The sequence below is a fragment of the Herpailurus yagouaroundi genome, unplaced genomic scaffold (assembly GCF_014898765.1).
Source record: "Herpailurus yagouaroundi ecotype Mexico unplaced genomic scaffold, PumYag 165, whole genome shotgun sequence".
NCBI classification, from domain to species: domain Eukaryota; kingdom Metazoa; phylum Chordata; class Mammalia; order Carnivora; family Felidae; genus Herpailurus; species Herpailurus yagouaroundi.
This window is the reverse complement of record NW_024412406.1, coordinates 10,724,972-10,737,416: the sequence shown is the minus strand read 5'-3', so window position 1 is coordinate 10,737,416 and position 12,445 is coordinate 10,724,972. Positions and strand designations below refer to the sequence as shown.

The window sequence follows — 12,445 nt, the reverse complement described above, 5'->3', positions numbered from 1 at the left end:
ATGATACAGATCCTGAATATTGTGGGACATGAAAAAAACGGGCAATTTAACATTTTGTACTTCCAGGTGAAATGGTCAAAGATTTGCCCTGTACTCGTTGCCAGATTTCTGCTTTCTCCCGTCATTCTCTTCATGGATTTCCCTAGTCACTGCCACTACATGAGCCACATCATGGACTAGAAGCACTCAGAGAGCAGGAGTTTCCTCCTAAGCTAGGGCAAAATTTCCAGTCTCACGGCTTATGTGTCTTGTGGTCTGCAGGTGTTGATGACTTTATAGTAAACAGCTATGATGGCTCAAAAGAATATGCTATTTACCCCTAGAAAAACTGGACTAAGGCCAAAGTAAAACTTCCATTCTTTAACAGTCTGGAATTCATCTCAGAGCAAAGGGGTGTTTGACAGTGTCCCTCAAAACTCTGTTGACACCAGATCACTTCAATGAATATTATGCCTTTTTAGGAATAGGATAATCTCTAAGCTAAAGCATTTGTGCTCAGTAGACTTTTCTATTAAACAAGTTAGCAAAATAACATAGTGCTGCTTTTAAAACAATCACATGAAAAACTGAATACTAAAATTAGGGAACTTATGGGTGGCTCAGTCAGCTGCAGGACTCTTGATTTTTAGCTCAGGTCATGACCTCACGGTTTGGGAGTTTGAGCCCTGCGTTGGGCTCTGCCCTGGTGGTATGGAGCCTGCTTGGGATTCTCTCTGCCCCTTACCTGCTCTCTCTCTCTCAAAATAAATATAAGTAAACTTTAAAAAATATTAGGGAACATAGGGAAAAAATTAAATTTAGGAGTTTAGAATTTTCTTTTCAAAATCAAGGCCATTTCCTTTACTTAAAGGCACATTTTAAATTACAGTATCCCCCAGAAGTTATCTAGAAATTTTAAGATGTAAGTATTTCTGTATGATTCATAGTAACTCACAATATCATAGAAAATAAATTACAGCGATATAATTATTTGATGTAATCAAATGTCTTGACCTCTCTCAGTTTCTGATTATATAGATCCACCTTGCAGTCGCCTTTCATTTTATATTGCTACACACAGATTTCCACTGTGTGGCATACATTTACTTTTTAAATACTGAGCAATGATGCTAGTGGTTTTGTACCATTGTGTTAATACGTGCTGATTATTTCATTACATTTAGACGTTAAAACTGTAATGGATCCAAAATCAAAAGTTTTGACTCATTTCAAGACTACCTTCTCTTTTTGTTTATTCTGATATATTTATGTCCTATAAACAGACCTAACAGCAGGGCAACAATGAAATTCTAGGATGCCTGGTACTGTGAATGTCCTATTCTAGGCAAATCTAAAAGTTTGAACCTGACCTTTATGAACTTCTAAGAAGGTAGGTGGGCCATAGCTTTCTCAAAAGGAGTAAACCCAAAAGGATAAGATAGTCATTTAGACAATTCAGGTTAAGAAGGTTTCTACTGATTATTAGCCATTTCCAAATACACCACCTTAACAGGGAAGGGAATTAAATTATTAGGAAATTTGAACTTTGACTTTTCCTTTGTCTATATAGATAAAATACAAGTTCTAGGATAAAAGTTCTACAACTTGACTTACATGTACTAAAACAACCTTTTTAAAAAATATTTTGTTTAGATAAACAAGGGATCCTATAATCATCTCCTACCTTTCTACATCATGACAAGTTAATTTTGCAAAAATAGTTTCCAAAGGTGCTATTTGAGATCAATTGAGTTTTATACTTTTAAAATGCAACCATATCATCTTAGTAAATGTTTAACAGTGAGGGAGAATTAATAAGTAGCTTCCTTGAACTGGTATCTCCAAAAGTAAGACAAGCATTCAGAATTTCCAAATAAGTACTGCTTGAAAATCCAAGCAGTTTGAGGCAACAGCAGTAATTAGAAAGTTTATCTCTATGCTTAACTGTCAAACAGGGAAGTGGGGGGTGGGCAACAGCATTGGCCACATTCCCATCCTATTTTGTTAAATCACAGTGTATGGAAGACTTCCTCCATAGAATTGCTAAAAACCAATTTACAGTCAAACTGTTAGTAGTTCATCTGAAATTTAAAATAGGGTTAGTCAATGAACTTAGGAAAAAAGGGTTTCTATTTTTATGAAGCAGGTGGGTACCAACTTCTCCCCGCTGTCCAAATAAAGTTCTAATTAGTTCCTCTCCATTCCTCAAATAAAGATGCGTATTTCACAAGTGTAAAAAGTATTTTGATGGGTTTTAAGTTACGTTCTATGATTTTTCATCTGGGAGCTGGTTTTCTAGATATAGCCATTTTAACTACAGCCTTGTAGTGGAAGGCATCCAGTTCCAGTAAAATGTATACTGTGCTATGCCAAACTTACATTTACATGCTATGAATGGGCATATGCAAGCATATACAGTTGATAAAGCAATGCATCTTCCTAGATATTTTCAATAGTTTTATGACTGGTGGAAAAAAATGAGGTGCAGATCAGAAGTTATGCAAAAAATTCTGGGCACCTAGATGTGATTTCATTACTATGGTACTAATTTATTTTTAATTAATTTTCAGGCAAGTTCTATGCCAGCAACACTTCACACAAATTACTGATAAAATAAGTGGTACTTCCCACATGAAACTTCTAGTTTAATGTCATCACAAAATACATGGAATCATATTTTCCCTAAGTTTGACAGAAGGTGCACAGGGATGGGCATGTGGTGGTGCAGAGACAAAAATAAGCTAATTCTTAAGTAAGAATAGGGAAGGTGATATTTCCTATTTTGGCCAAAACTTTTGTATAAAATAAGTTCTTGCAATATACCTCTACTTAGAGCACCACTTCATGATTAAGGACCTTCTCATTAAATGGAGTGACATATGAAAGAAAGCAGAAAATCAACTTGCACAGAGGAGACCCTGAAAGTGATTTTTAAGGGTTTTTTTTCCCTTCCTAATTGGTAGCATATTTGATTTCTTTTAATAGAAAAGGAAAACCACAGTCCTATGGTGATGCCAAATTTTAAGGGTTTAAAAAATTTTTAAGTTAGTTTTAAAGCAGAAGGCAGATTATCCATAAAGTCATCCCAGTCACTTAACTGAGCTTCTAAAACACATAGAGGACCTTTGCTATGCTGCATATTTTATATATATATATACATACACACATGTATTTTATTGCTACATATTATATATATATATATGTATACACACATGTATTTTATTGCTAAGTGTAATGAATATTCTAAACTAAGAGATGTTGTTTAATGAGTAGTAACTTTTAAAAGACGAATTTATTTTTAACCTTCCCAAACTGAAGAGAACGATCCTTGTCCTTCCTAAAAGGTTGTAAAATAACACGCACATTTAAAAAATAAATTTTGCATTCTACTTTTGAGCATGGAATTTAGTTATATTACAGATCTGGGGCCTCCAATAAAATCCAATCACAAGCTAGCATATTTATAGGGCTGTCAACCAAGGCACTATATGCCCATTCAGAACATTTAAGGGCCCGAATTAACTACTGTGGAGCTCAAGACCCATGCAACCCTTATAAAAGTATTATGGAAACAGTCCCCCCGCCCCTTAATCCATGAGAACCATATCCTTTATTTATACTGTGGGATGGAAAGATGTCCGTTTTATCGAATTCTACCATTGTACTGTTTTGCATCTGAAATACAGCCCAAGTGTTCTGAGTAACTGAAGTGTACAAATTGTATAAGCTTTTATATAAGTAGTGGCCTAACTGAGGTTGCAGTGGGCTGGAGAAACTTTTAATTGGATCCTTTTCATACCCTTCAGCTCTGAGCTGCATAATTACGAAGCTGACACTGCCTCCTATAACCCTTTTCAATTAACTATGATTATGTTTATTACCAGAAAATGTATTTTGCCAAAGTATAACCCATTCATCCTCCACTTATTGCACAAGGAAATTCATCAGGTTTTGCACCTGTTTCAGTAATGTATACTTTTTGTAATTAAAAAAAAAAGGACTCTGCCTCTACACAATTCATTTTGCAAATACTGTTAAATATTAAAATAAGGTGATTTTGTGCATAGCCAGCATGTTGAGGTCATACAACTTAGTGCAATTTGGTGATTCCATATTGCCACTCTCTGGAGTAAAGTGGCTAACTTAGCAACTGCAGGACCAGAGCTTTCTAATATATTTCTTAAAACGGAGGCTTCCTCGTTCCTTTCTGAGACCTTTTTCTAGTAATTTGCCCAAAGCTCTCCAGGTCAACAATGACTACCAACCATTCCTTTGATTGAAAGCCACTACTTTAAGGAACGAATGAAAACTAGGAAGAAAAACCAACACCCTCTGAGCCCCACCTGCATCAGGTGGCCTCTCCACTTCCATAGCTAGGATATTTCCAAATGCACTCCAAATAAGGCACAATTCCCCTACATCCTAGTTATGGGGTTCTGTTTTCTATCTTTAGGCTACGAGAGGACCAGAAGCGAAATACGACTCCACGTGAAACCAATCCGGGGAGCGGTCAGCACCGACCGCCAGGCTCACAAGCCCAGGGCGTTCGCTCTAACTCCACGGGAGTGGCGTTTTCAAACCCGGCCGGGAGAGGGAGGGATCAGGAACGTAATGTGACGGGCTCAAGTGACAGCGTCCTCTCTCCAGCCCAACCCACCCGGGCGGCGCTCCCTCCTGGTGGCAGTGCAGCGCTGGCGCCGGCCAGGTATATTCACGCCTTGCTCCCCCGGGTGTGGACACACAGCCCGTTCCAAGAACCAGGGCAGATCAAACCCCCGCGCACTAGTCGCGTCTCCACGCTGGCGCGGGAGGTGGGTGGGAGGCTTTCCCAGGTGTTTTGGCGGGTTTCCGGACACGTGCGCCTCTCGTCCTCCCCGCTTCCCCGCAGCCTGGGCAAAGCCCACCGCACCAGCTCACGGAGCAGCCGAGCCGCCTGCGACGCTGCTCACCTCCGTCCCCGTAGGTCTCCACGCCGTACCCGTCCTGCAGCCCGTTACTCCAGGTACCCTCGTAGCGAGCGGGGGTGCACAGGCTCTGCCGGACCCCGTAGCGCCCCTTGAAACCATGTGACCACTCCCCCCGGTACATCCACTTGCCCTTCGTCTCCACCCCCAGCCCGTGCCGCTTGCCCTGCGCCCAGTAGCCCTGGTAGGTGTTGCCGCTGGGCCAGGTGTAGCCTCCAGCCACCTCGAAGCCGTGCGACCAGGAGCCCGAGTACTCGCCCTGGCCCTTGGGCCCCGTGCAGATGCCATGCCCGTGCGCCTTGCCCTCCTCCCAGCCGCCGCAGTAGGTGCCGCCATCGTCGAAGTCGAACCTTCCGCCCGTCATTCGGGGGGCAGCCCCGGCGCGCTCCCCGCGGGGGCACGGACGCGGGCAGAGCTGGGCACGGCAGGGTGTAGCTCGGGGATGGGGGCCCGGCGGGCGAGCTCACGACAGCGCCCCGGGCAGCTCGCGCCGCCGCTCGGCTCCAGTCCGACGCCGCCCCCGTCCTCCCCTCTTCTTTCGCCGCCGCCACCGCCGCCTTCCTCCTCCTCCTCCTCCTTCCCCGCCGCCGCCCCGGCCAGCGCCGCGCGCGAGAGGACAGCCCAGGCTCCGGAGCGGACCTTCAGCTGCTCCCGCCCGCCCACGTGAGCCGGGCGCCGCCCCGCGCCCGCCCCTCGTCCCCTCCCCGGGCGCCGAGGCCCGGCCCCGCGGCGCTCCGGCCCCACCCGGCCCTGCCCCCAGCCCCGGGAGCCAACGCTTCCCCGGCGGGCGGGCGAGCGCGGGGAGCGGTTGGCGCGCGTGTGTTCGCCCAGTGGGATGCCGGTGGGGGGCGAGTGTACCCAGGGACGCGCGAGAATCCCTGCCGGTAGACGAAGGCGCGGCTGCATGTGTGGGGGCAGCTCGCGGGCGGCGGAGCCTCCTGTGTTTGTGTTTGGGGTTTATCAAAGTGGTTAAGCTCCTGTAAGTGCGACCACGTGTGCGTTGAGGGAAAACTCCTGTATGCGTGTTTGTCTGCATGGGGTTTGTAGATGCATTTTTTCGGCATTCCAACTTGTGTACTGTTGCATTTGTCATGCTCAGCTGTCATCGTGAATTAACAGCTCCTAGATAGATGTATGCATGTGATATAAATCTCCGGCAGCCTAGATATAATTGTGCAGAATGTTCTTTTACACCTACCCATTTCTAAGCACATGTGTTTGCATTTATTTAATGAAGATACTGGGCGGGGGGAGCAATGAAATTTGAAAAGGCGCAGACTAAATAGATTAGCTTTTTATTTGTAATAATGAAGAGGATGTTTTTCATCTGTCTTTCCAGGGGTATGAGCTATTTCCTTTCACATCAGAGCCCCTAATGCCTCATTTGTTCTTCTGACAACCTTAGAAATTCTTCAGTCAGGAGCTATGTACCCAACAGGCAGACAGAGCAGTCTTTGAATATTGTGTAAGTATCTGGAATGTACACCTGGTACCTCTCCACCGGTATCCACAGTTTACCAAAGTAAATAGAAGATCTCAAGGAGGAATATGGTAAGTAAGACAGTGCTTAATCTAAACTTACAAAAAGCCTGTGACCTAAAAAACTGGGGACAGGTGTCAGCTGATCTACTTTCCAGCTACAACACTGCTTTGTTGAATTCACTTTAGGCAACTCTTTTGAACTTGCAAACCTCTGTGTCACTATCTGCCTAATGGGAATGACAAGATTTGTTTGCCCCTCTCTATGTTAGATAATAACTGAGTATGTTGTGGTATAGTGCAAAACCAAGAATTAGGGATTTGGTAAAAGGCAAGTTGAATAAGTTAGTATTGTCTCTGGTGAAAGCAGGCATTGGTCTCAACCTCACCCTCAAAATATTTATGGGAGACACCTCTCTGTGGTTCATCGCCTGGAGTCTTAGGTTGGCCTCTCAAGGACACTGCTTTGCAGAGTATTCATGATATTCCTAGGCTGAGAGGCTTTTGGATGACTGGGGGAGCACCAGAGGCTGCCAAAGTTTCTCTCAGTAGGTATTTGATAATCAGATAAAAATGATCTGATGTCAGGGTGTCAGGGTAAGGGAGCAGGAGAAAAATAGATTAAACTACACAGGAAAGGAACCGAAATTGACCTTGATTGGCTCTATCTCAGGATTGGAGCTGGCCTTTCCTGCTTATCTGGCTGAAATACTGAAAGAAAAATCTCAGTTTACACAGAACCAAATCACCAAAGAGAATTAGAAACCCTCATCCACGGCACCGCCTGCAGAGTCGCCCGGAATAGTGCTTACCCTAGTGGCCTGGAATAATTACGCGTCTTGCTCAGTATCTTGTCCTGGACTAGGGATTGATTTAGGCCACTGGGAAAACAAGGGCCCAGGACTTTGCAGCTGAGCCATAATTCCATTTCTCTGTTATGGGGTACACCACAATCAGGATCTAGCATAGAGACGCACATTGCCATCTATTGTGGGGTTCTATTTGATGTGAAAAACAGTGTAGTTACTCAAGTCAACATCTTTTTCTTCTTTTTAAACTGTTTTTCTCATGAAGTAACTTTTGTCCTTTTGCCTTTTTATTGTTTAAAAAATAACACACCCGTTTGTGTTAGAATCCATATATGAACATCTCACGGCTAAGTTTTTGTTTGCAAGCATGGTGGAAACACTTAAAAAAAATTTTTTTTAATGTTTATTTTTGAGAGGGAGAGAGAGAGAGCGCGTGCGCACGCACAGTAGGAAAGGGGCAGAGGGAGACACAGAATCTGAAGCAGGCTCCAGTCTCCAAGCTGTCAGCACAGAGCCCAATGTGGGGCTTGAACCCACGAACCGTGCGATCATGACCTGAGCCAAAGTCGGACACTTGACCAACTGAGCCACCCAGGCACCCCAGAAACACTTGTTAAAAAAATTTTTTTTAACGTTTATTTATTTTTGAGACAGAGAGAGACAGAGCATGAACAGGGGAGGGGCAGAGAGAGAGGGAGACACAGAATCGGAAGCAGGCTCCAGGCTCTGAGCCATCAGCCCAGAGCCCGACGCGGGGCTCGAACTCACGGACCGAGAGATGGTGACCTGAGCTGAAGTCGGACGCTTAACCGACTGAGTCACCCAGGCGCCCCCAGAAACACTTTTTAAAAAAAACTTTTCCTAATGAGCTCTCATGCAAATGATGGATTTTTCTGAAATAAACTCTCACTGAGCAAGTGTCTGGCTTCTGTGACGGATGTCTACTCCATCTGTGGTGGGTGGACAGAGGATGATGATGCACACATATCTGGATAGAATATGGAGATTAGGGGAAGATAAGAGACAAGGCCATTTGTCTCTTTATCTCTTGCTGTCCGTAATAGATGTCTTCTTTGGAAGGAATCTTCATTAAAAGAGATAATCCACCACCAGATATGTGGTATTCCATTTCAAGTAATTACAATCCTAATCTGAGTCTGCCATTGGCTCTCTTCATGGGAGGAAATTAGTATTGAATTTTTGGTTCAAAGTTCAAAAGAACAACTTTGGCACAGTAACCATTTAAGCCATGCTTCCACTTACCTGCTGCCATCACAATGGAATGTTTCCCCAGTCACACTGATGTGTTTGTTAATGTAAGTGTTCAGGTTCAATGGTTGGAGAAGACTGGGAAAGAGAAGTAGAAGGAAGAGGTGCTGACAGTGAGGGCATTGGATATAGTAAGCAGTGGAATAATGTTGCAGTTCACTAGTCGGGGTTAGTAATGTCCTTATTTTCCCTCTCACTCTGAACCTTTGCCCTGGATAAGGGGGAGTTGAATTTAGCTTTAAGAAGGGATTAGTAAGAAGAGAATGTGAATGTTGGTTTGACAGGTGGGATGGGGGAGGCCATCAAAGCCCAGGGGCCAACAACCGCTCTAGCAGTTTCTTTTTCTCCATGCTCAAAATTCAACTATTATAGGCTTCTATTCTAAAAAAAAATTTGTAACAAAACGTAAGCCATTTTGAGTGTGAATGTCTAGTGACAACCTGTTGGTGAGGATGTTTTGTTTAGAATTTAATACTTTATGATGAAGATGTGCTTAAAAATGTATTGGGGGACCCCATTTTATTTACATATTGGAATTGTTGAAATTCTTGGTAAATATTTACAGATGACAAAGTCTAATCTGTAGGTGTGTATGGTCTAAAGCGTGTTTGTTGCTTCAACGTGTGTAAAAAAATCACATGCAATTAATTACTGCATTAGGTAAATAAATCAAACTGAGTATCATTATCACATTTGTAATACAGCATTCATAAAAATTTAATGTAGTGTGGAATAGATATAAAAGTTAAGAAATATGGTTATAAGCTCTGCAGACAACTTGATATCAAAGGGGGAAGAAAATTCCAAAATTAATGGTCTTCAAAACTTTGAAGACAAATACTAAGTGCCAGATGCAGTGCTAAGTTCTTTACATGCATTAATTCATTTAAATCTCATAATAACATAATACCCATGTGATTAATATTAGTGGTATAATTTTTTTTTAACAGAAGAAGAAAATAAAGTTTAAGACATTTATGTGCCTGAGATCATTCTGGGTAGAAATGGTCCAGCTGGGATTCAAACCAGGTCTGTCTGACTCTAGAGGTAGTTCGTTCCCTCTCTCTCTCTCATTTGAGAGAGAGTATGAGAAAGCTGGGGAGAGGGGCAGGGAATGGAGAGAGAGAGAGAGAGAGAGAGAGAGAGAATATCCCAAACAGGCTCTACACTCAGCATGGAACCTGACGTGGGGCTTGATCTCAGAACCATAAGATTATGTCCTGAGCCAAATGCTCAACTGGCTGAGCCACCCAGGCACCTCAGACATGGTTCTCTTTATTACCATCCTTCACTGGAGCAAGGATTAGAGCTTTCAAATGAGGGAAGGAAGTGGCTGGGTGGAGAGCAGGAAGGGCTGGTGAAGGTGACATTTATTTCTTATATTTTAGACTAGCTGGACAGATGAATGGTGATGCTACTGTATAAAATCAAAGAAGTGGAGGAAAGGGGCACCTGGGTGGCTCAGTGGGTTAAGTGGCTGACTTTGGCTCAGGTTGTGATCTTGCGGTTCATGAGAGCCCCCTCGACATCAGGTTCTGTGCTGACACCTCAGATCCTGGAGCCTGCTTCAGATTCTATGTCTCCCTTGCTCTCTGCCACTCCCCTGCTTGTGCTCTCTCAAAAATAAACACACATTTAAAGAAATAATAGAGAAATGGAGGAAGAAGAGTAAATTACAGAGGTGGGAAGATAGGTTTGTTAAGGAGAAAAAGATTCAGAAATATATCCCGGGGAGATGTTCAGTAGACAGTTGGGTAATGCAGGTCAAAAACTAGAAATAAATTAGTCAATAAGTAAATAATTCTTAACTTGGCTCCATCTTCTCTAGGTCACTGCCCCATGTTCATCCAGGACTGGTGGCTCATGCCCTCTTCACCCCACACACTGTTCCCTGTCCTTGTCCTGAGCAGCTTTGTCCTGCCTCACAGTCCATTGTCTTTCTCAGCATCATGACCTTTATCCTAATGTATCATCAGACACAGTCTGGACCTTACTTTGACTGTGACGTAGGCCAGCTTGAAAGCTGGAAGTTTACAATCCTACTCTTTGACAACACTGTCTGGTCTTTTCCACACACTGAACAAGCCCTTGACTAGCCAGTCTTTACTCCTTTCATGCACTACATATCCTCCTAGCCCTTCTCTACGCTGCCTGAAGGCCCTGGTGAATGATTTCTACCACACTGTGCTTTACACAGTGATCTCCTGGTGCCTGCCCAATCCCCAATCTCATCCCCTGCTCTTAGGAAGCCCCTTCTGGAGACAATCACATCATGTACTGAATGCCATTGCCATGGCAAGTGTCAGTCTTTCCACACACACAGCAGATCTCTTCCCAGGAAACTTCCAGATGCCTGTCATCTGCTCCCCTCTCAGCCCCAGCTGCTTCCCGTTGAACAGGGGCCTTTCTTTTCCCTCACAGAGGAGAAGGGCTAACTTGGGAACATCTTCCCTCTTTTTCCTCTCTTTGAAACTTAACGTTGGTTCTCATTTTCTTCCTTTTCCCACCTACTCTGTCCCAGAGGAAAAGATATCCCTTTTCTTTTCCTTGTTCTGGGTCAATTCCTCCTCTCATTTGAATATGCTGTAATTTCTTTTCTTCTGTCCAACAAACATGCTCATGTGTCCTCCATGTAAAAACAGTCCGAATTTCCTGGTGCACCTCAAGTGCTCTATGTTTGTTCTTCTCGAAACTGCTGACCTCCTTGAAAGTCTATTACATTCATAAAACATACATATTCAAGTATCATATATGTTCATATATACATTTACGCATCCCAGCTCTCATTCGCAGGCCTCTCGATTTGGGTTCTGTCCTCACGAGTCTAATGAAGCTAATCTCACCATTAGGGACCTCCTAGCTGCTAGATATAATGGCAGCTCTTCAATTTCTATCCCACTAGTGGCAGCTGTGAATTTGATACTTGTGAGCAGTTCTCTCCCTCAGCTTCTGAAAAACCCGCATCTCTCGCCTCTGCTCGCTCTATACCTCTCCCACCACTTCGGCTGTCTCATCCCCTGTATGTTCTTCTTATCCCTTTCTAGTCTCCTTAATTTTAGGCTGTCTTTTGTGTTCTAAGCATTAGCTTCTTGGTAGCAGAATTTTGTATAATTGCTGGATACTTGTTGGGTTATCTTATCCAACTAGGCAATCCTGCCCTAGGGGCTACGAGTCTAATTTAGAAATAGTCTAATTCAGGTATAAAAACACCAGCTGAGCCTTATTTAAGTCTTAAGGGCAGTGCTTTGGTTTCTTCCCATGACTTGTCCCTTGTGGCTCTCTGCCTGCTCTTCCTAATGGGCAGAGATCCACGTGGACTTAGTGTACATGTCCAATGATAAGGCTTACAAAAGGTTTCAGGAAAGTTCTCACAGTGACAAAGATGAAAACAGACTAAAGGGAGACTTAAAACAGGCAGTAAGCTTGAAGACACCGTGTGGACTGCAGGTCTGTACCAAAGACCCAGTACCTGAATGAAGCCAAACATAAAATGTACGTGTGTCTGTGTGTATGTGCATATGTGTGCAGATATGTACATGTATATATGAGTAGTGGGTTAAGTTTGGAGACGCAGAGAAGTAGAAGGCTCAGCCCTTGCTCCTAAGGGTATAAAACCTCTCTTTAGAGGCAGAAGATCTAAAAAGAAAAGTAATAAAGGGACAAGGGAGGCAACTACAAGCAGCAAATAGATGCCAAGTGTCCTAGGAGCTCAGAGGACAGAGTGATTTTTGTGGGCTACGGTACCTGAAGCTGTTTGTAGGAATCACATACATATTGCTTCACTCTGTGGGTAAAAAAGAAGGGGCTCTCTTGCAGACATCTATACAGGATGACCTTCTTGCATGAAGAGCTGCCCTACAGAGGGAGGGAGTGAAGGGAACCCACGCCTGCGATGGTGAGCAAGAGGAGGCCTCCTGGAATCTGCAGACATAAGGTGATAAGTTC

General features: G+C 43.7%; 2 protein-coding genes across 4 annotated transcripts in view; one reads left to right on the top strand and one right to left on the bottom strand.

Annotated features, from left to right (window-relative positions):
* Window positions 1-5,505, bottom strand: part of JPH1 (junctophilin 1) — an 84,745-nt gene extending 79,240 nt beyond the window's left edge. The window contains 1 exon segment of the mRNA XM_040487564.1: window positions 4,929-5,505. Within this exon segment, the coding sequence (XP_040343498.1) occupies window positions 4,929-5,307 (379 nt within the window). The 5' untranslated portion in view covers window positions 5,308-5,505.
* Window positions 5,506-5,699: 194 nt separating this feature from the next.
* The window catches only part of GDAP1 (ganglioside induced differentiation associated protein 1), a 46,891-nt gene continuing 40,145 nt past the window's right edge, over window positions 5,700-12,445 (top strand). Inside the window, exons 1-3 of one of the 3 annotated variants that reach the window (XM_040487566.1) lie at window positions 5,700-5,922; window positions 6,349-6,494; window positions 12,317-12,434. In XM_040487566.1, the coding sequence (XP_040343500.1) occupies window positions 12,393-12,434 (42 nt within the window). In that variant the 5' untranslated portion in view covers window positions 5,700-5,922; window positions 6,349-6,494; window positions 12,317-12,392. Of the gene's footprint in view, window positions 5,923-6,282; window positions 6,495-12,316; window positions 12,435-12,445 lie in introns of those variants that run through there. The other 2 variants (XM_040487567.1, XM_040487569.1) reach the window with 2 other exon arrangements.